Source organism: Haliaeetus leucocephalus, unplaced genomic scaffold, assembly GCF_000737465.1.
Source record: "Haliaeetus leucocephalus isolate CR32 unplaced genomic scaffold, Haliaeetus_leucocephalus-4.0 Scaffold395, whole genome shotgun sequence".
Classification (NCBI taxonomy): domain Eukaryota; kingdom Metazoa; phylum Chordata; class Aves; order Accipitriformes; family Accipitridae; genus Haliaeetus; species Haliaeetus leucocephalus.
The window spans coordinates 31,304-50,454 of NW_010972831.1; the positions used below are offsets into that span (position 1 = coordinate 31,304).

The 19,151-nt window shown below is 50.3% G+C and overlaps 2 protein-coding genes across 11 annotated transcripts in view; both read right to left on the minus strand.

Annotated features, from left to right (window-relative positions):
* Positions 1–981: 981 nt before the first annotated feature.
* NCF1 (neutrophil cytosolic factor 1) lies at positions 982–10,031 on the minus strand. Of its 7 annotated transcripts, none has more exons than XM_010573480.1 (11): positions 9,861–10,031; positions 9,282–9,362; positions 8,855–8,930; positions 7,207–7,372; positions 7,013–7,068; positions 6,586–6,708; positions 5,930–6,037; positions 4,993–5,110; positions 4,024–4,131; positions 2,271–2,413; positions 982–1,423 (listed from the first exon to the last, which is right to left on the minus strand). In XM_010573480.1, exons 1-11 carry the CDS (start codon positions 9,930–9,932, stop codon positions 1,305–1,307), a joined length of 1,170 nt encoding a protein of 389 aa, XP_010571782.1. In that variant the 5' UTR covers positions 9,933–10,031; the 3' UTR covers positions 982–1,304. The 7 variants fall into 7 exon arrangements, with proteins under 7 accessions (XP_010571782.1, XP_010571781.1, XP_010571779.1 ...); XM_010573479.1 differs by having other exon boundaries at positions 9,228–9,362; XM_010573477.1 differs by lacking the exon at positions 982–1,423 and having other exon boundaries at positions 1,718–2,413.
* Positions 10,032–12,967: 2,936 nt separating this feature from the next.
* Positions 12,968–19,151, minus strand: part of GTF2I (general transcription factor IIi) — an 81,041-nt gene continuing 74,857 nt past the window's right edge. For 2 of the 4 annotated variants that reach the window (XM_010573485.1, XM_010573487.1), the window contains 2 exons: positions 17,091–17,165; positions 12,968–15,362 (listed from right to left, as the gene is read on the minus strand). In XM_010573485.1, the coding sequence (XP_010571787.1) occupies positions 17,107–17,165 (59 nt within the window). In that variant the 3' untranslated portion in view covers positions 12,968–15,362; positions 17,091–17,106. The remainder of the gene's footprint in view (positions 15,363–17,090; positions 17,166–19,151) is intronic. The other 2 variants (XM_010573484.1, XM_010573486.1) reach the window with 2 other exon arrangements.

The following is a 19,151-nucleotide window of genomic DNA, read 5'->3' on the forward strand; positions in this document are numbered from 1 at the left end:
GGGGAGGGCTGAGGCGCGCGAAGGTCTCGTCTTAAAGGGGCTATGCCGCCCTGTGCAGGCGGTGGCCCCAACCCTACGCAGACCCTGACAGTGACCCAGACCTAGATCTAAATCTAAACCTAGACCCAGACCTACACCGAGAAGCAGACCTACACCCACACCAAAGTCCAAACCCCGACCTAAACCTAGTCCCAGACCCGGAACTAGACCCAAACCCAGACCCTACCCTGGACCCATCCCAAACCTAGTCCCAGCGCCAAACCCAGACCCTAACGTGGACCCGGACTCAGACCCAGACTGGAACCCACACCCAAACCCAGACCCAAACCTATGCCTAGAGCCAGACCCAGACTCCATCCCAAACCCAGACCCAGACCCAAACCCAAACCCAAATCCAAACCCAGACCCAAACCCAAATCCAAACCCAGACCCTAACCTGGGCTCAGACTCAGACCCAGCCTACACCTAGACCCAAACCCAGACCCAGACCAAAACCCAAACCGGCCTGGTGTGGCAGTGGCAGGGCTGGCTGTGGTGGCATCTCGCACCACGCTCCCTGTTGCAAAACAGCCCTGTCCCCAAGGCGCTGGCCGTGCTGTGATGGCTGCTGGCCTTCCAACATGGCGGTCCTCCATGAGGTGGCAGGAGGGACCAGTGTCCGCAGCCTTGGGAAGTCGCTCGCCCCTCACGCCCTGGCAGCCCCACGGGCCCTGGGCCACCCACCCCACACGGCCCTCACACCTTGCTGCCGTTCAACGTGGCCACCTCGCCTCATGGCTCCTACCCCACCCAGCAAACACCATATACCCACACCCCAGCCTTCGCTTTCTATTAGAGGGAGTGAAGCAGCTGCCTTCCAGGAGGAAGGTGCTGTCCTTTTGCCCCCTCCACCAAACTTCCTTCCTGCCAGCATCTTTCACAAGATTCCCTTGCCCAATACCCCGCTGGACATTGAAATACATCTATAAAGTGTCTCTCCTTTATTGGTGAAAGATGCAAAATCATTCAAAATACAAATAGACGATAAAAGGGGGTCTAGTGGCGAGGGGTCCCCAGTGGCCTCAGCCCTCCAGGAGCTGGTGGAGCGGGGCTGGAGCTCTCCTCACAGTGTCATTAGGACATCTTGGGCTTGTCGTACCAGTGGATGAAGATGGGCGCTGGGCTGCGCCGATCTGGCCGGCAGCGACCCGGGGCCTGCGGCAGCTGCCGGAGCCACCTAGATCCCCCAGTCTGGCCCTGAGCCCCGGCTGCGCAGGAGCTGGCGGAGATAAAGCATCGGCTGGCTGGTGTGGGGGGCTGAGGGCTCACAGGATCTTTCTCCGGGTGCTCTCGGTACAGCGGTTCAGGATGAGGTCTTTGCTGGGACGGGGAGGAACAGCAGGCTGAGCCTTGGGCTTGTTCTCCTCTTGCTCATTTTTCTCAACTGCAGGTGAAGTGGACATACAGATGGGTCAGAGCTCTCCACCACCCCACACCTTCATGTGAACGTTCATGTAATGGTCACCAAAGTTCCTGCCTCTCCTCCTGTCTCAGCTGTGTGTGATGGTCTTCCCCGGAGGTCAGGGTGGTGGGATGAGCCCATCGGTTCCTGGTTGGGAGCTCTGCTTGGGCGGGAGCCCAGCTCTAGGTCTGTGCAAGGAGCTGCTCTCCCTTGGGAAGGTCATGGACCCTGCACAGGGATTACCAGATCTAAAGCGTCTACCTCAACAGCAGCCTCCTTCTTTATGCACCACCTCCCTCTGTGTGCTTTGCTGACAGCTAACATACATGATAATGGTAATGGTAAGAGCAGCAAGGGTGAGGTTAGGTGCACAGAGGAAAGCACAGGTCCTAAATGTGGGCTTACCTTTACCAGGACCTACTGAGGGCAGAAATGCCACCATGTGCTGCTCCTTCTCTGTCAGACCAGAGGTAAGAAACCTCATTGAAAAGAAACACCTCCCTGCACATGCTTTCCCCACAGGAGAAGGGTGGACAGGCAACGTGTGACTTACATGTGTTGTCCTACTGCATCACCTCCCACCTGTGATGGGGCAGAGCCAGAGGCCGTGCTGCCCTGTAGGGACAGCCCAACCTTGGGGCATGAAGTGCAGAGGGTTTGGAGAAAAGAAGACTCGTTTCCTCCTCCCCATCCAGATCTTTCAGCGTGGCACAGGGATTCCCAGGCTTGTTTGCTCGTGCCACAGCTCCAGCAACAGGCATTGGAGGGCATGAGCTGTGCCTGCAGGACTTCAGCCCACATCCAGGGCAAAAGCCCTGTTGAGACTTACTGAGGACTTTGGCCTTGTTCTGCAAGTTTTCCTTCATGTTCCTCTGGCTCTGGATGTACTTCTTGCTGTTCCTTCTGTAGGTCTCCTGGCTGATCAGCTTCCGGCTCTGCTTGTGGATGCTCTTCGCATTTCGGATGGTGGATCTGCAGTGAGTGAGAAACAAAACTTTCAGTTTCCATGCCGGCAGCTCTCACATCATGCACTTTCTCACTGAGGATTTCCCCCCCGTGCTTCCTCTTCTGCCTCACCCAAACCCCAATATCTGCTTTTTGGTTTCACCTGGTGGAAAGCAGCAGGGGGATGCTAGCCCTCGAGGGAAGGCATAGGTGAGACATTGATGTACAGCATGTTAGGAGGCAGCTGGAGTGGTGCTTTGGAAGCAAATACTGAACGGTAAAGCCCGAGCACAAGCCTGGAAAGTAATGATGGGGATGGCAAGGTAGATCAGATGAGATGGGCGTGAGGTTTTCCCCAGAGCTCGAGAAAGCCCTGGAAGTGATCTGTAGCTTTGCTTTTGGATGGATGGACATACACACATGGCATCTATACTGGCTGCAACACTAAGATGCTGGTGTGGGGTTTGGCATGGCTCCTCAACGCCCAAGGCTCAGTCCCTGGGCCAGGGCATGTGTGAGGTACATGTCAGCATGCACCTGTATGTGCGGTGTTGAACCCACAGCAGAGAAACTACTGAGAGAAGTGAAAGGCTGAGCAGCCTGGGGTTGTGTGGCGGCATGTTGCCACAGGGGAACCCCCAGCGTTGGGGACCGTCCCCAGGCAAGCCACCGCTTTGTATTCACTACCAAGGCATAAGCAAGGTGGCTCCTGATGTCCACCCCATGGCATCGTCCTCCTGCTCTGCTCAAGGCAACATGCCCATCTACCTTCAGCCCCTCCCTGGTCTGAGCACCCCATTTCATAGCAAACCTCTTGCCCACAATGGCAGGTCTCCACCTTTGCAACAGGGCTCAGCCTGGCTGCCATCACCAGCACCACAGGGACAGCATTCACCATGGGGGGCAAGTCACTGTCCTTGAAACAGGCCACGTCACCTCCTCCAAGGGTATCAGTAAGCATCACTGCGCTCAAATAGGTGGATTTGGGCCATTTTACACTGTCTCACACTCAATACATGCTCCAGCAGAGCTGGATTTTGAGAGATTTTATAGTAAGGCTGCCGTGTTTTCTTGTAGGGAAGAAAAGATAGAGGCAAGCTCTGCCCTTCCTAGCAGTTTTCTTTGCATTGAAATTAATGAGTTATTATTGCTTTTTATCTTTTTAATCAAAATAAAATCCTTTCCATTAGCTCAAATCCTCCGATCAGATTAGGCCATTTGGCAACTCTGATTAGTCAAATCTCTCCTCAGTTCTCAAAGATTCAGTGGATGCACTTAGGAAATAAGAAAAAGGCCAATTTGAAAATTAGACAAGATCAGCCCAGAAAAGAAACTTTGCAGAAGGACAAGGAGAAATACGCCTGGCTAGAGGACCTGCCAGAGCAAGGATCATGCAGCCCTGCATCAGAAATGCTGGGGTGCCTCTCCACCCTTGGAAGTCGGGGAGCACTGAGCTATTTTTGCTGCAGCCCTGCAGGATCTGCCTCCTGCTCTGTCTTTGCCCTGCTCACGTCTCTCCTGGGAAGTTCCTCGTTGCCAGGGTGAGCAAGGGACACCACAAATCACTGTCTGGTTTCATTTCACCCTCTCAAAGAAGAGCTTTAGTCCTCCTTGCCCCCACCCAGAGCTTCTCCTACCTCCGTGGAGGAGCAATCCGGTTCCTCAGCTCACTCTTCACAGAGGTGTTCGCCTCCCCAGCTTTCTGCAGGTACATGGAGGGGTAATAACCTGTGGTTTCATCCTTCCTGCAGTGCAACACAAAGCAACATCGCTTGCAGCCGTGGCTCTGCAACCACCAGCTCCTCATGCCTGTCCCCAGCTGGTGCTGGCTGGGTTATTTCTCATGTCCTTTGCAGTGAGGGGGGCTTTGACTGTCCTCCCACCCTGTGTGCCTGTGGCTCTCCCTGAAAGTGTGGCTTGAGTCCCAAAAGCAAGTAAGTAGCAGAGAGAGCAATGGCTCACAGCTTTCAGGGTCTTACCAGCTCATATTATCTCCCCTTGGGGTTTCGCTGGGCGCCTGAAGCATTGCTCAGAGCCTCCTGCCAGACACCCTGCTGCTGTGTGCTCAAGAACACTCCCTGGTCCCTGGCCCATCTCCCCCTCCAGCCCAGCACACCTGCAAACACCAGGAGATCCTCCTGGTGCCACTCGCCTGGGCACAGGCTGCGGCAGGAGGATCCCCAGGGTTTGCAGCCATGCCATGTCCTGCTGTGAATGCACAATCTGTGACTCTCCAGAACACAGGTGCAGCTGGGATTCCCCTTGGGAAAGCCTGAGTTTGCAGGGCAGGCCAGGGCTATGATGAAAGCTAAGGTTTCGCAAAGCACAATGTGTCAGAATACTTAAAGGCAAAATATCACATACTGGTTTTTTTCATCTGCCTCCTTCCTGGATATTTCTGAAGCCCCCAGCAGAGGAAGCCCCAGCTGCAACATTTAACATTTGGCAAAGCCACAGGCTACAAGAAGCAGCCCTGCAAAAAGGAAGTGCTGGGCAGCAGCACAAAACGGTCGGTGGCTTTCACTGCCCCAACGTGCAGAACGGCTGGTTCATCCCTTCCCTCTGCCCAAATCCCGCTTGCCTGATTTGTTCTTGGCATCTCTCACCTGATGACCCACCAGCCATCAAGCAGCTTGTGGATGACTTCAATGGTATCACCCTCCTTGAGGGTCAGCTCGTCCTCCTCCATGGCTGTGTAGCTTTTCTGGACAATGTACTGCTCACCTGTGCGCAAAATCAGGACAGTGGGTTGTGTGCTACCACCCCAGGGATGGGGCTCAGCCTCTCCAGCCACTGGGGAGAGGAGGCACCAGGGCATCTACCCTACATTTTAGGCAAGACTCAGGGTGCTTCAGTTCTCCAAGTTTGGATTCAGACTTTTCCTCAGCCTTGTCAGTGCCTGTGGCTCATCCCAGCCCCTCCAGCACCTCTCCAGGAGAAAGCTGGTGAATGCAAGCAGTGGAAGCACACCTATCTCTGCTGAAGACCATGTTTATAATTCAGATGATTAAATGAGGAAGAAGTGTTGTGCTAATAGTCTGTTGCAGTGTTTCGAAAACCACAAAGACGAAGCCTGGAGAGCAATCAGCATGAGTCTGCAGGATCCTCCCTCTGCTCCTGTGCGATAAGGCCCCGCTGTCACAGTGGGGCGATGCGGAGGGCTGATAAGGACAGCACGGAAGCCAAGCGCTAGGGAAAGCCTGTGCCTCGGTTCGGATGCTGCACCATATTCCTTTGCTAACCCAGCAACTTGGTGTTCACCCAGCTAGCTCAGGATGGCCACTGGATGAAGATGTGCCTGTGTGATCAGCCAAAACAAGCATCTACTGCTGAGCTGCAGGTCATGGGAAGCTCCTGAGGTTGACACTGAGGTACCTAACCATGAGATTTATCCCTCCTGGCAGCTCCTCCAGCAATATCTCCCTGCCCAGCGGTCCTGCTCAGTGTGGACTGCCCGACTGGGGCCTTGCAATGAACCATCCCAGCAGGGAGGTGCGGCACACTGGTGCTCTGGTGCACACCTCGGTTACCCCAACATTTTACCTGCGTAGTTGGGCTCCTGCTCTTCAGACTCATCAGGACCATCCATTGGTTCCAGATAGGCAGCTGGCACCCAGCCCCGTTTATTCTTCACCTGGCAAAACCACCATCCTGCAAGGAAAGCAGCCGTGGGCAAGAGCAGAGGGTCTTGCAGGGACACTGTGGGGGCACCAGCACCAGGTCTGTCCCTGGCCGGGGCAGGCACAGGCATCCATGTGGCCCGGATGGAGGGGATGGCACCGGGGTCGGTTTCTGTTTACATGGTGGAACCAAGGAGCTTGGCCAGTTCATCCTGTTTCCTCCTGGGCAGGAAACCTCATAGGCTGAGGCATGCAAAGAGGTTGCATGGTTTTCTAGGATTGCCCCACACCCTCCCCAGCCAAAACCAACTGTCATGTGGCTCCATATGAATGTGAAACATGTCCCAAGAGGGCAGGAAGCACCAAGAGGTTCGGTCCTGCCAGTTGCATTTGCTCCGAGCCTCTCCTCTCCATCAGGAGACCCTGAAATAACCGCCTACCCTTTAACCCATGCACTGGCATAACTAACTTGCATGCTGCATTTGGACATGAGATTGCAAGGGCAGTCCCTGTCCCTGCTGAAATGGTAGCTAGGAGGGGGCTGGCCCTCAGGGGCTCTTCGGAGACATGGACACATACCGCTTTCGCTCTTCTCCACGACATCTACCATGTCCCCAGCTTTTAGAGCCATCTCAGATGTGGAGCTCTTCTCGTAGTCGGCGATGGCTCGGTATGTTTGCAGGACAATGGGGCCCGTGATGTCTGTGTGGGAGAAGTGAGAAACGTTCCCTCTCCCAGTTGCCAGCACAGAAATACCCTATTTCAGGCAAGCCGAAAGCAGCCCCAGGACAGCCCAAAGCACTCTCCCAGCCTCTTCTGGTCTCAAACCAGCTGGATCCCAGAACAAGGACTCATTCCCCCCAAGGCTGTGGTTTCCACCCAGCTGCAGCTCTGGCACAGAGACCGTGCTCTCAGTCACGGCATCTGCCATGGGATGGCTGCCCCTCTCCCTGCCAGGGTTTGCTGCTGCTGAGGCAGCTGCTTGCACCCCTCTGAGGCCTCTTACCGGTGGGGTTTTTCTTGGCATCCTTTGGCAGGAGGAAGACCTCGGGCTTCTTGGTTCTAGGCAGGTCAGAGCAAAGGCAGCTCAATACCAGCCACCCCTCACCGCTGGCAGTGGTGCCCTCCCTGTGGGCTGCTGCCAGCACCCAGGGCCGGGGATGCAGGATTTCCACCAAAATGGCAGGCAGCTGGACTCACTGGCTGTCTGTGACAGGGTTCATGTCATCGTGACGGACCTTGAAGAAGTTGACCACGTGCAGGCATCGGGAGATCTTGTGGGGCAGGTTGACCAGCGTGTAGCAGTACTCAGTCAGGGTGCCCTGCCTGTTCTGCGTCGAGCGCTGCCCGTCAAACCACTTCGGTGCTGGGGGAGAGGGGAAAGCACTCAGAAAAAGCAGAGTGCCCTGTTTTTACAACTTTCCCAAGCAGGCTGCTCTGAATCATTAATTTTTCCCTGAAAACAAGTGGATTTGGCCCCAGGGCGCTGCATGGCTGCATGGTGCCCATAAGGTGAAGCTCTGTGGGAGCATGGCCCTGTCTCCTCCTTTGCTGCTCTGGCCCTGGCATGCACATGGAGGGCGATGCACGGTGCTGAAAAAGCTGGGGAGAAGCTGACTGCGGGGCCACAGCTGCTTTGCAGAAGAGCTACAGCTGCGGGTTCCTCGTTTTGGCAATGCAGCTTGAGAGGTGAGCACGGTGCAGCGCGCAGCCCGGGTGCCATGGGCAGCGCAGAGCAGAGCTCTGTGCAGCTGGACTCATCCCCCTGCAGCCCATGGACCCTTACATAGCTCGTGCAAGCCCAGAAAAGACCCCGTTCAACTCCATTTCACTTACAGGACAACTCCCACATCTGTGCTCAGACTAAGCCCAGCCGCTGGTCTACAAATACAGCAGCTGCACCGGGGCCCAAGGAGGGGCTCGGGACCAGCCTGTGGCTGGGGGAGATGCACCTCTGTCCCACTGGCCATGGTGCATGTCCTGCAGCAGCCGGTCTTGACCCCAGGGCTCCAAAATGCTGCTGGCAGCCCTGACCCACAGCAGTGTTGAACCCCATGTCAGGCTGCATGTGTGCAGCCCATGACACCCCCACCCCCCCTGCAGCAGTCTGACGCCTGCCTCATCCCCCAGTGCTTTCAGTTCCCCAAACGGGACAAGGACACTCTGAAGAGTCCCAGCATGGCAGCGGCAGCACATGGGAAGGGTCCCGGCACAGCCGTGTTAGTCCAACCGACCCTGAGGGGAGCCCCCTCAAGACGTGGCACCCACACTGCTGTGGTGGTGCAGGTTTATTCCTCCTCAAGAGGCATTGACCACAACCCGCAGCTATTTCTCATACTCCTTCCTGCCTCCTCTAAAGCAGGAAATTAAATAAAAGGGGGAATTTTGCTGACCTGCACCTTGCTTGGGGACAAACCGTCAGCTCTTTGGATCAGGAATTCATTCCCTGTCATTGAAGACACATTGCATCACTTCCTCTTACGAAATATCTGTGTTGCCATAAGGTCACTAAAACCAATCCCAGTGATGGTGTCACCAAAGGAGGGCTCAGCCTCCCCAAAGCCAGACCCTTTGCACCAGCTGGGGGTCGCAGCCGATGCTGCAGGACATGTCTTCAGGGTGCCCAGCCTTCAGGGAGGAAGGACGGGGTCTGTGGGGCTGGCGAGTATTGGGAGAAACCACCACCGCTGCTCAGAACATTCTGGGGTTTTGATTTCAAACCCAGTGGGGAACAGAAACGCACCAAGCACCTGCGCAGGAGGCAGCCCACAGAGCTCGGCCCGCTGGGGAATTTCCCGACAAGCTGCAATTTCTATTTCACTCCCCAGGCCCAGCACGTGCTGCTCACCTGGCAAGTGTGGGATGATCCGGTTCTCCACGTTGATGTCCCCAGATTCAATGGGAAACATCTCCTTCAGCGCTTTCTGCGGAGCAGAGCCAGGCACAAGCCGTGAGGATGGCACCGGGATATGCCCCTATAGCACCCGCACCCCTGCCTGCAGCTTGCCCCACTTCCCGGCACTCACCCCACTGCCACTGGCATGTGCCGGCTGGACCCTGTGCCTCGGCACTGGGAGAAATCTGCCAGGGGAGCACAGAGCCGATGGCTCCCCATTTCAAGGGGTGAAGGAGATTGAAGCATTGGGACCCAGGAGCCTCTTTGGAGCCAGGTTTGTTTTGGGGCAATTTCACCTGGAATTTGCCCTCTTATTTTTCCCCACCCAGAGCCCTGGTGTGCTGGGCTGGGAGCCGGTTCTTGCCCCAGGGTGACTCACGTGGAACTCGTATATCTCGGTAAACCTGCGGTAGACAACCTTTTCGGAGAGGTCGTTCCACTTCACCAGGAACATGTAGACCTGAGGGGCAAAGCAAAGGCACTGCAGCTCTGTGGGTGAGCGGGACCCTGCACCCCGCTGTGACCGAAGCCCCCAGGGAGCCCCGCAGGTGTTTCAGTTTTAGATACACTGCGTGTTTTCCTTCCACCACCCCAAAGCGAGTAGCTTTGCGCTAGGCAAAGCCCAAGGCAGCGAGCGAGCTGGGCGCTAGGGCAGCTCACCAGGGATGGCGTGGGGACAGAAACATGCAGACAGGTGGGAATCAAAGAGGGAAAAGCCCTTTCCAAGCCTGCAGAGTAACTGATGGCTTGCAAAGGAGGTGCCCAAAATATTGTGCATTCAGGACGTTTTAGCCTCTGGCTGCCTCAAGCTCATGCCATCAGCCACCACTCCACCCTCCCCCAAAAAAAGGATGCTCTTAGGCCCTCGGCCACATTTGTCTAAAAAAATTTGCTGGCCGGGTTTTTACCCTGGCTGGTCTTCACTACTCAGCTTGTTGGAAGGTCGCTGTATACTCACATAGTGCTGGCTGGGGAAAAACCTTTTCTCGTAGCCCAGCAGCTCGATGTGCCGGATGAAGACATCCCCCATAGCTGCTCCTAGCCACGGCGTCCCACTCCGGCCCCTGCTCCTGCCTCTCCAGGCGTCTCAGCGTCCTCCCCTCTCCTCTGCCTTCACACAGCTCTGCTCCGCTGTTAAAGCCCGCGGGAAAGCGGAAGCCCTGCTGCAATCACACCCATAATTGTTCACCCGCTGTGGTTTGTATTGAGTCGGTGTTTCCCGTGGGGAGTCTCCAGCCCAGCCCCTCCAGTGGCTCCAGGGCTGGGAAGGAGGAGGTCAGCAGGGACGCCCCGGGGGTGCCCTGGAGGCACCTCTCAAATCAGAGGACAGTGAAGGGCCAGGGCCAGGGCAGCTGCCCCGTTAGCCAAGTGGCCCCTCTGACTGCTGGCGCTGCCCTGTGATGGCAGAGGGTGCTGCAGCACCCATTTCGCAGAGGGTTGAGGACGGACAAGTGCCTTGGCAATGGCGACCAGAGGAGTCTTCGCCCTCTCGAGCCGAGCTGGATGGGCTGAATGAAGTATGTAATGTGCTCCCTGAGCCCAGGGACAGCAGCACCGTTGTCTGTACGGCTGGGAGACTGTCCTGTGCTCCCAGGGCAGGCAGGGAAGCTGAGGGCACAGCGCAGGCAGGATGGGGCAGCCGCAGGCTGCGCACACAAGAGGTCCTGCCCTTGCATCGTCATTTCCTGACAGTCACCTGTGGCTTCCCCAAAATCTGCCACCAAAAAGCTCCCTTGAGCAGCGTCTGAGGACCTGAGCCGGCCCCAGCACCGCAGCTCCGCTCGCTGCCTTACCCGGGCGCAGGGCCGCGTGGGAGCATCGGCCACGGGGGACCCCAGGCGTGGGGAAACCCCAGGGTGGGCTGGAGATGGACCTCTGCCTCCCACTGGGAGAGCACGAGGGTCCCTTGCAAAGCCCCTCTAAAATGGCAGCGCACCAGCATCCTCCTCCTCCTCCGCCCCCAGCTCCGAGCAGAAAGGCCTGGAGGGACACAAAGGCTGCAGGTTATCAACCTCACTGCTCGCAGGCAAAGGTGCACCCTGGCATACTTTTGTCCCCAGCAAGGGCACCCTCGATTACAACGGGTGCCAGTGCTGGGCTGTCCCGACAGAGCCGGGACCCGCTCTCCACGGGATGCTCGGCAGGAGCCCAGCTCCAGCCGGCCGCCTGGACGCGAGCCCTCGGCCCCATCCCTGACTCCCTCCGCTACCTCTCCTCTGGCAGCCCGTGCTCGGGTGCAGCTCGTGTCCCCGGCAGGCCAACACCTTACCGCAAGCTGGTCGCCAAAGCAAGCCCAGACCCACACTCAACCGGGAGTGGAGATGTCTTGGTCAGCGAGGCAGCACCCGTGTCCCTGTTCCTGGCAGGCAGTAGCCCCAAACCACGAGTGGAGCTAACACGGGCTCTCCCCACTGATCAGCAGCAGCAAACCATGGCACAGGGAAAGCCCCTGATGCCCTTATTAGCTGTACAGACAAAAGCTTGCTCTGGCTGCATTAAAAAAATCAAATACTAAGCTTAGCTTTCCCCTGAATCTCAAGTATGGTACTTTGCAGCTGTTGAGATCAGAAACACGGTCATTTAAATTTGGTTTCGTACTATTTTAACATGGGGACTTCCCTGTATGCAAGGCAAAATTATACAACCACTAATATTAAAAAAAGATACCTCCAGGACTGTCTGGATTCTGCTCTGTTAATAGCCAGATTGCTGCTTCTTGTGCAGAATCACCACAAACTTCGTCATGAAAGCTGATTTCATAATTACAATTGTTTGTACCAAGTTTAAAACTGCTTTACAGACAGTACATTACTGGAAACCACTTTCTTCCTGTTTACTCCCTCCACATCTTGTGATGTGAGAAATGAAGTGGACCTTGTAGATCTCACTGCTGGCGATGGGTTAGTGCACAGCGAGATGCAACCTGTAACTCAGTATATACACCGCTTAGTGTTTCTACCAACTGCCCACCTGACATATAATGACCCACCTGACAAACAAGCTGCATTTATGGAGTTTATGAGCTGATTCATGCTTTGGGAAAGAAACAAGGCTGGCATCTGAATGCAGGACCTGATCTTTGAGAGAGATGGAGAACTCCCACTGGCCTCCAGACCGAGTTGGTAGCAGTGCTTTGCAGCAATGCACCACTGCTTTGGAGTGGGAACAGCAGATACGGGACTTAAGGTGACAGATTTCAATCAGGGTTATTGAAGAGAAATCGCTGGAGGTTGACAGTTTCCTAGGCAAATGGACTATTCTCTTTTCTGTAGCGCTCCAGCCAAAACTAGTACCAAAGCCTCTTAGAAATTAAAAGCTGAAGAAAGGAATGCCACCCTAACTCTGTTCAAAATGTAATTTTTTTTTTTTTTTTTTTAGTTTAAATTTAATTCAATCCAGAGCCAAGGGAGGCCTTGCTTATGTCACTGATGGCAAACTGCTGTGTGTGAACAGTACCATGTGCTCTAACAGCTGTTGCAAAGTCACAAAAATGAAAGTCTGCCATCTTTCCTTGCAGAATGTTGCTGATAGGACAGATACGAAAAGAAACAAAAGAGAAAGGCTTCAAGTTTTGTATGTGGAAAACTTCAAATCCCAAGGGAAAAACACTGGACAGCAGCTCCACCACGGAGGTGCTGGACCTCATCTGACATCTAGTGGTTACAGCTGCAGGAAAAGCTGGGGTGCTGGACCCGAGGAACACCAGGCTCCACGACGGACACCCTGGATCCTATGCTACCCGGATCCAAAAATCCCTATTTTAGAGACAGGAGCCAGCCCAAGGCACAGGATGGGCTTTTAAAGTTCAGTAAAACATGGGGAATAAATACTTGTCTGCTACTTCATCACCACAAAACTTCTCTGCTGGAACAAAAAATATTCAGAGCTCTGGTAAGTTGTTGCAATTTTATTTATTTACTTGTTTATTAGTACAGCCAAGGTTTTTTAGGGCATTATCACTCAATAACCAAAGAGTGACACACCTCATGTAGTATTAGCTTGGAAATGAGTGAGATTTTCACACATGGTCAACATCTTAAAAGTCTGCTACCTGTTAGGACTATTGTATATAGAGAGATAGATACTTCTTTAATATAAAATGGATATTTGGAAGGTATAAATATTGGTGCAATTATTTTGTCAGTCTAATATCTCTCTACTGGATATAACTCAAAATGTCCGAGACCAAAAAGACACTTCAGTGTTGAATGCCGATGCACCCAGCAGCATTACCGTAAGCCCAGCAGCGGGACGGAACCAAGGCACACCACCCCCCTGACTCCCAGCATCACGGAAGGACTCCAGTCCTTCCAGTAAGAACCACTGCATCGGTTTTCACTTCTTTTTTTTTTTTTCAGCTCCTGCACATGAAGTTGCAGGATGTCCACACTCTGCTGTTATATACTTGACAAGGCAGTAGGCTGGAATTACTTATTTTCACAGTTCCTTTGCTATGATGCCTTGCCCTCATTTTGAGGGAGCACTAACAATTCCATCAGCAATATATAGCCTTGCTGGGCAGGCGGCTGTGCAGTAAGTGCCTCCTAAAGATAGCTTCGAGTGAAGAAGGGATGGCCCGTCCTTCCGCTTTTTCAAAAGGGGAAGTTGAGAGCCAGCTAAAAACCCAGGGAAAGCTGCATTAACTCATTTCCTCATTCTAAACATTTGTAGCAGCAATCGCGGAACTGGCCATCGCCCTGATAACAACCTGTTTATGGAGGTACATTAACTGAGCATGTCTATTAAAGCAATGAGCAGTGAAATACATCAGTGGTTATGATTTGGGATAGCACCCATACAGCTGAGAGTCAACAGGTAAATTAAGTCAATGGGCTCATTCCCATGGGACTGAGATAGCAGCTGTTTGCCGAGACAGGAAGGCAGCACTGCATCGGTCACCACCGGTTCCCATCTGGAGAGCTGGAAAGTACAATGGGGATGAGCATTTTCAAAATGACTCAGCATGGGGCTAACCCTGCTCCTACTGACATCAACAGCACAAGGTCTGAGTATTTAAGTGGGAGCACCTAGATCTGCACAGAGCAATTGTGAAAATGTTAAGCACGCATCCTACAGCTCTCCCTTGCCTCCAGAATGACAGAGCGTGTGCTGCTCTGAAATTCATCTGCTGAATTTCAGGTTGGTCCCAGGGAACAGACACTGTATCTAACTGAATTTAAGGCTTCAGAATTTTCCTTGAAGATACAACAACCTCACCCACCCAGAGCTGGATTTCTGTCTGAAAGGCATGACTGGAGCTTACTTCCTTTGCGGGAATGAGTAACTAAGCTACAGCATGTTCGACCTGCCTACAGAATTACTGCTGTAACTTGATTTGTTGTAAAATATGTAAACGTATACTGCATGGACAGTCATGAAAACCATCAGAAGGTCTTTATTTCTTAATCAGGGAATAAGGTTTACCATTTGTGCATAACGCAGTCATCCCAAACCCATGCCAATAAAAGAGAAACCTTTACAATAATCTGCATCTTCTCTATAGAGATTATCATATACCCAGAATTTTACATCTCTTATGGTTTGTGAAACTTAAAAAAAATGTGCACGAGTCTTTTACATGATGTGGGGTGTAACCAGGACTATAGGGGACTTAACTTTTGACATAGTAGGACTTACAGCAGCTTGTAGCGTATGTTTCCATAACTAGTTCTAGATGAACAGAAGGGCATCTCCCACAGCCTTCAGGAGAAAAGCTCTCACTCAGGTCCATGCGAGTTTTGCCTACGTTAGGACTGCAAGGCCAGACCCATCATACATAAACCATGTGATATTCTGATAAAGCATGCACTTACTACTTTGAATTAATGGAACAAACTTTAACAGGGTTTAATTTAAATTGGTTCCTAATCCACACACTGAAATACTGACCATTTCACAGTCCATCTCATTAATGCGTACTAACGGTCAAGTGAACCAGTTTATCTTTTATTTATGAAAAACATATGAATTGTGATAGATATCATAGGAAAAATTAGTTCAAATATACAGATACTATTGTCCAATCAGCCATTAAAGGAGTAAGAACCAAAAAGCAATGTTTTTGTTTTTTTCCTCCCCCAAAGTAAAACTAACAAACTGAACTACTTGCAGGAATTCTTCTTCATTACAAAAGCTGAGATGCATTCAGGTACGGTGAAATTCAGCTTCACTGGGAAATGTAGACAGCCTCTGTTAAGTCCCTGTTGATTTTAATCCCTGTCATCTCCCGAGCATTGCTGCATCGAATTTTAGTCCTTATAATATATTCCAAAGTAAAACCAGCCATTCCAAATCTACAGTCATTCTTTGCTTTAAGTCAATTCACAGAACTGCTGAAAAAGTAGACATTTCTATCTAAAAGTACAAAAAGGGTTTGTATAGAAGGTACTTCTCTTATACAGTTATATTACACAGCTCAAGACAGTCCCAGCAGGCTCTTCTCAGAACTGGATGCTTCTGACTAGAGAATAAAAATTACAAAAGTGAGTTAGTTTCATCGCAGCTCTGTATTTTATTACAAATATGAGTAGTTTGCGTTGCCTTTTCATGTTCTTTAGGCCTAGATTCAGAGAGCATGCAGAAGCCGAATATTACTCTCAATAAATATTAGATTAAATCTGTGCTTGAGTGATCTCTCTAAGAATTTAGATCAAGTATTTGCTTTAGTATAAATTCAGTGGATGGCCTATAGCATCCAAAAATCTGAACCACTGCAGCACCAAGTTGTGCGGCCATTGCTCAGGCAAAATTTCCGTGACCTTTAATGGACAAGTAAGATGGCTTTTTATATCTCCACTGGGTGAAGTGCTTCCCACAACAAATCAAAATGTTTTCTTTAGCATATTTTCTCCTGCCGTGTTCAGTTTTATGACAAATATTTCCAAAGCAGCCTTCACCAATTTATTAGGAAGACTACTGCTGTACTTAAAATTCTTAGGGCACAGACAGTTGGTATGCTGGTATGTCAGTCTCTGCCAGTTTCTACCAAATCATTTCTGCATTTGTCCCTTCAGTCCCTCATCCCAATGCCATCAGCAGCCTGACACGTACCAGGCTGTGTTTATGCGGAACGGATGGAGGGCTATGGCCAAGCCTGTCCTTCTCTCCAAAAAGCTGGATGGTGCCAGGAGTGAAACCCGCAGGCTTCAGGCTCCTGCAGCCACTGCTTCATGTGAGGGTCAAATGGTATTATCCCTCTCAGCCACTCAGGCCAGCAGAAATGAAGAACCAGAGCTTGGTTTTGCTGGTTGCCTGTCTGTGCCCTCAGAACAGGAATAGTACACAGACTTCTTCTCTGAGCTGAATACCACGTCTTTTTCTTACTAAAGCTAGACAGGTTACAGCTCAAATATACTAAATAAATGCATCCGACATTACATCAATCAAATCTCTAAAGTAGCAAACACTACAAACACTACACAATGAAGAAAATATTTGGTTTAGAGTATTATCAAAAAAAACGAAATGGGAAGAACTACTACAGAGCTGTGATAGCTTAAAATTGCCATTTTCTCTGAATGAAGCATAGAGACTCACAGCTGTGTGGGTCAGCCTTTTACAGTTGGAGACACGATAGCATCATTAGCACTGTTCACCTCCACCAAAACGTTTTGCATTGTAAATTAAACTAAGCTTTTCATAAAAGTTAACAGAAAATAAAAAAAAAACTTTTAAAGAAAGTTCGTTCGTCATCACAGCTAACAGCTTTACCAAGTGTCCCAAGCTTAGACAATATTGCAATCATATTGAAGTGCTTTCCTGCTCAATTACAATTTGGAACTCTATAGGCTTTACCAAGAATAATAATGCTCCTTCACACAACCATGTCAGAGCTCTTCGTAAACACTAATTCCCTAAGCTTTCAGTTACTCTGTCTCTGAGGTATGTAATTACCATCACCCATTTTTATTTATAGGCCACATTTTCCTAGGACTGACTGCCTCACATATTTGAACACAATGTGCTTTACGTTGTATTTGGATAAGGTATTGAAAACATCCTACATTTTATAGGTGAGAAATGAGACAAATAAAATAATTCACAAGGACTGGCACCTTCTGGCATTCAGTCCTGTATCTCAACCCTCTTCTCGCCACCCAAAAATATAAAAATATTATTCCCCACCCAAAAATATAAAAAAATTATTCCTTGACAGGTGTTGACTTCAGGAAATGCTAAATTCTTTTACCCAGTACTGAAGAGGTCTACCACGTTGGGTCCGGTTCCTGCTTTATTTGAGAATTTTCTTCTTTTTCTGTAATATCTGTTGAAAAAGCAGTAATGAATGAAGAAAAAAGGGAACTTCCCAAACAATTTCGTTGTTATTGTTGTACTTAATAAGAAAAGAATTACAAAAATATGAAAAGCATTAATTTATCCTTTTAAACTAGTAACAGCAAATAAAAACATATTCACAACAATCTGATTCTGTGGAAATTACCATATTCACTTCAATGTAAAGCAGCCTGGGATCTTAAGAGAACTCTGGTTTTTAAAGAACAGAAACAAAAATTGGTATTAGAAGTGTATGAAACTGAAAAATGTTTTCTATGTGGCTGAAATACTCACTGGGCCGGAAAGGTACTTAATCCAAAACGGAAACAACACATAATCAGTGAAAAAATGTCACGATGTATTACTGTTTTGGTCTGCATCCTGCTCTTCAGTCTCTCTCCCTCCTCTTTGTTAATCCCCAGCACCATTCCTTCCTTCAACCACCTCATTGGATATGCGATGCTGGGTGAAGCTTTTCACTCATAGCTAAGTCTGTAGCTCATGACTTCAAAAACATCAGGCATGACCACAATTTTTAAGATGGTGTTTTCCAAAGCTAGCTAACAACATCTGAACCTCCTTGTGCTCAAGTCATGCCTTCTGGGTTAGTTATTAAATTAATATTCATTGCACAAACTCTTGTTTTCACAGCACTGACAATTTTTCAGATTTTTTCGCCGTCTCTTTTCAACTAGATACAGACTTCTGCATTATTGTATTTCAATCTAGCTAATTCTCCTTCAATGCACAGTATCACATAGGAAGGCACTATGATATGCTTAAAATAAAGAGAGAAAGAAATCTTATCTTGTGGGCTAAAGCATTCATCATCTTTTGATACAACTTTTTTCATTTCCAGGCGACTTCATTACAAAATCTTTGCTTTTTCTTGTTCACAGGGATGCTTGGAGGTAAATCAAAGAAATCTCGTGCCTGTATAGCACTGCTTATATGACCCAGAGCCTGATTTTGTTCTTCTTATAAACAGAGAACATGATGTTGGAAGGAAACTGGGTTTTCACTGAAGTTGTTTGGAAGGTTTGCGGCTAGGGTAATTCATCACTATAAAGCCAAGCCATTTCACCACATGATCATTCTGTACCTTCCAGCGTAGTTCTGAAGTGATTTTGAGTTCTTTAGCAATTGCATGCCTTTCCTCAAGATCATTCCTCTGGTTACTGGGTCTGAATCCAGTTTTGGACATCAAATTCAAAAACACACTTTATTTCTTCAAAACCATCACTTTGAAGGCTCATAGCTAGATTTCCTCTACATGAAGGTATTCAGGAACAACTGTCTCTCCCCTTCACCATTTAACAATTCCCATTTAGTTAATCCCATATAGTTTTGGCATTATAAAGACATCCGATGTTCCAGCTTTCAATAACTGTGAGCTTAAAATCTGCAGCTCAGCTCTTCTGTGACTCTAACACTTGCCTTTTTTTTGTCTTGATTGCTGATTGATCTACGCTCCGAGAAAAACCTACTCCTAACACTGGGAGTGAACCTGTCACTGAGCTTGTAACAGTAGTTCTGGCTGAGCATGTTGGCTTGTCTCAAAGTTCAGTGACATGACAGGGAACCTGAAGCAATGGAGACTGACTGCAAAGGGCACTTCCACGGCAAAGGATACAGAAGAATGGGAGTGCTGAGATTTGCTGCTTTCTCTTTTGGGGGAACCTAAGCAGGATTAAGGAATGAACTCGAGAGTTTTAAGATGACAAGTGCTGATGCACAGCAGCCTCCATCCCAGCACTGTTAGCTCCGTTGCTGTCAAGCTGCTACTGACACACCGGAGAGCCCCTTTGAGGACTACCTGGCACAAAGACAGCACCCCATCAAACTGTCACAGCACCTTGGATCCCCTATGCTGGCCACACCAGAGGCAGCCACAGCCGTCCAGGGCCATGCTGACAAGCTGGGGCTATAGCAGAGGCAGCGTTTACAGCATCAGAGCACACAGCAGACAGCAGCA

Coding starts and splice junctions, on each gene's coding strand:
- NCF1 (XM_010573476.1), bottom strand. CDS start 9,932: ATGGGGGATGTCTTCATCCGGCACATCGAGCTGCTGGGCTACGAGAAA. Junction 8,931..9,227: donor CCAGCACACCAGGGCTCTGG/GTGGGGAAAAAT, acceptor TCTGCTCCGCAG/AAAGCGCTGAAGGAGATGTT. Junction 7,373..8,854: donor GATCATCCCACACTTGCCAG/GTGAGCAGCACG, acceptor CCTCTCCCCCAG/CACCGAAGTGGTTTGACGGG.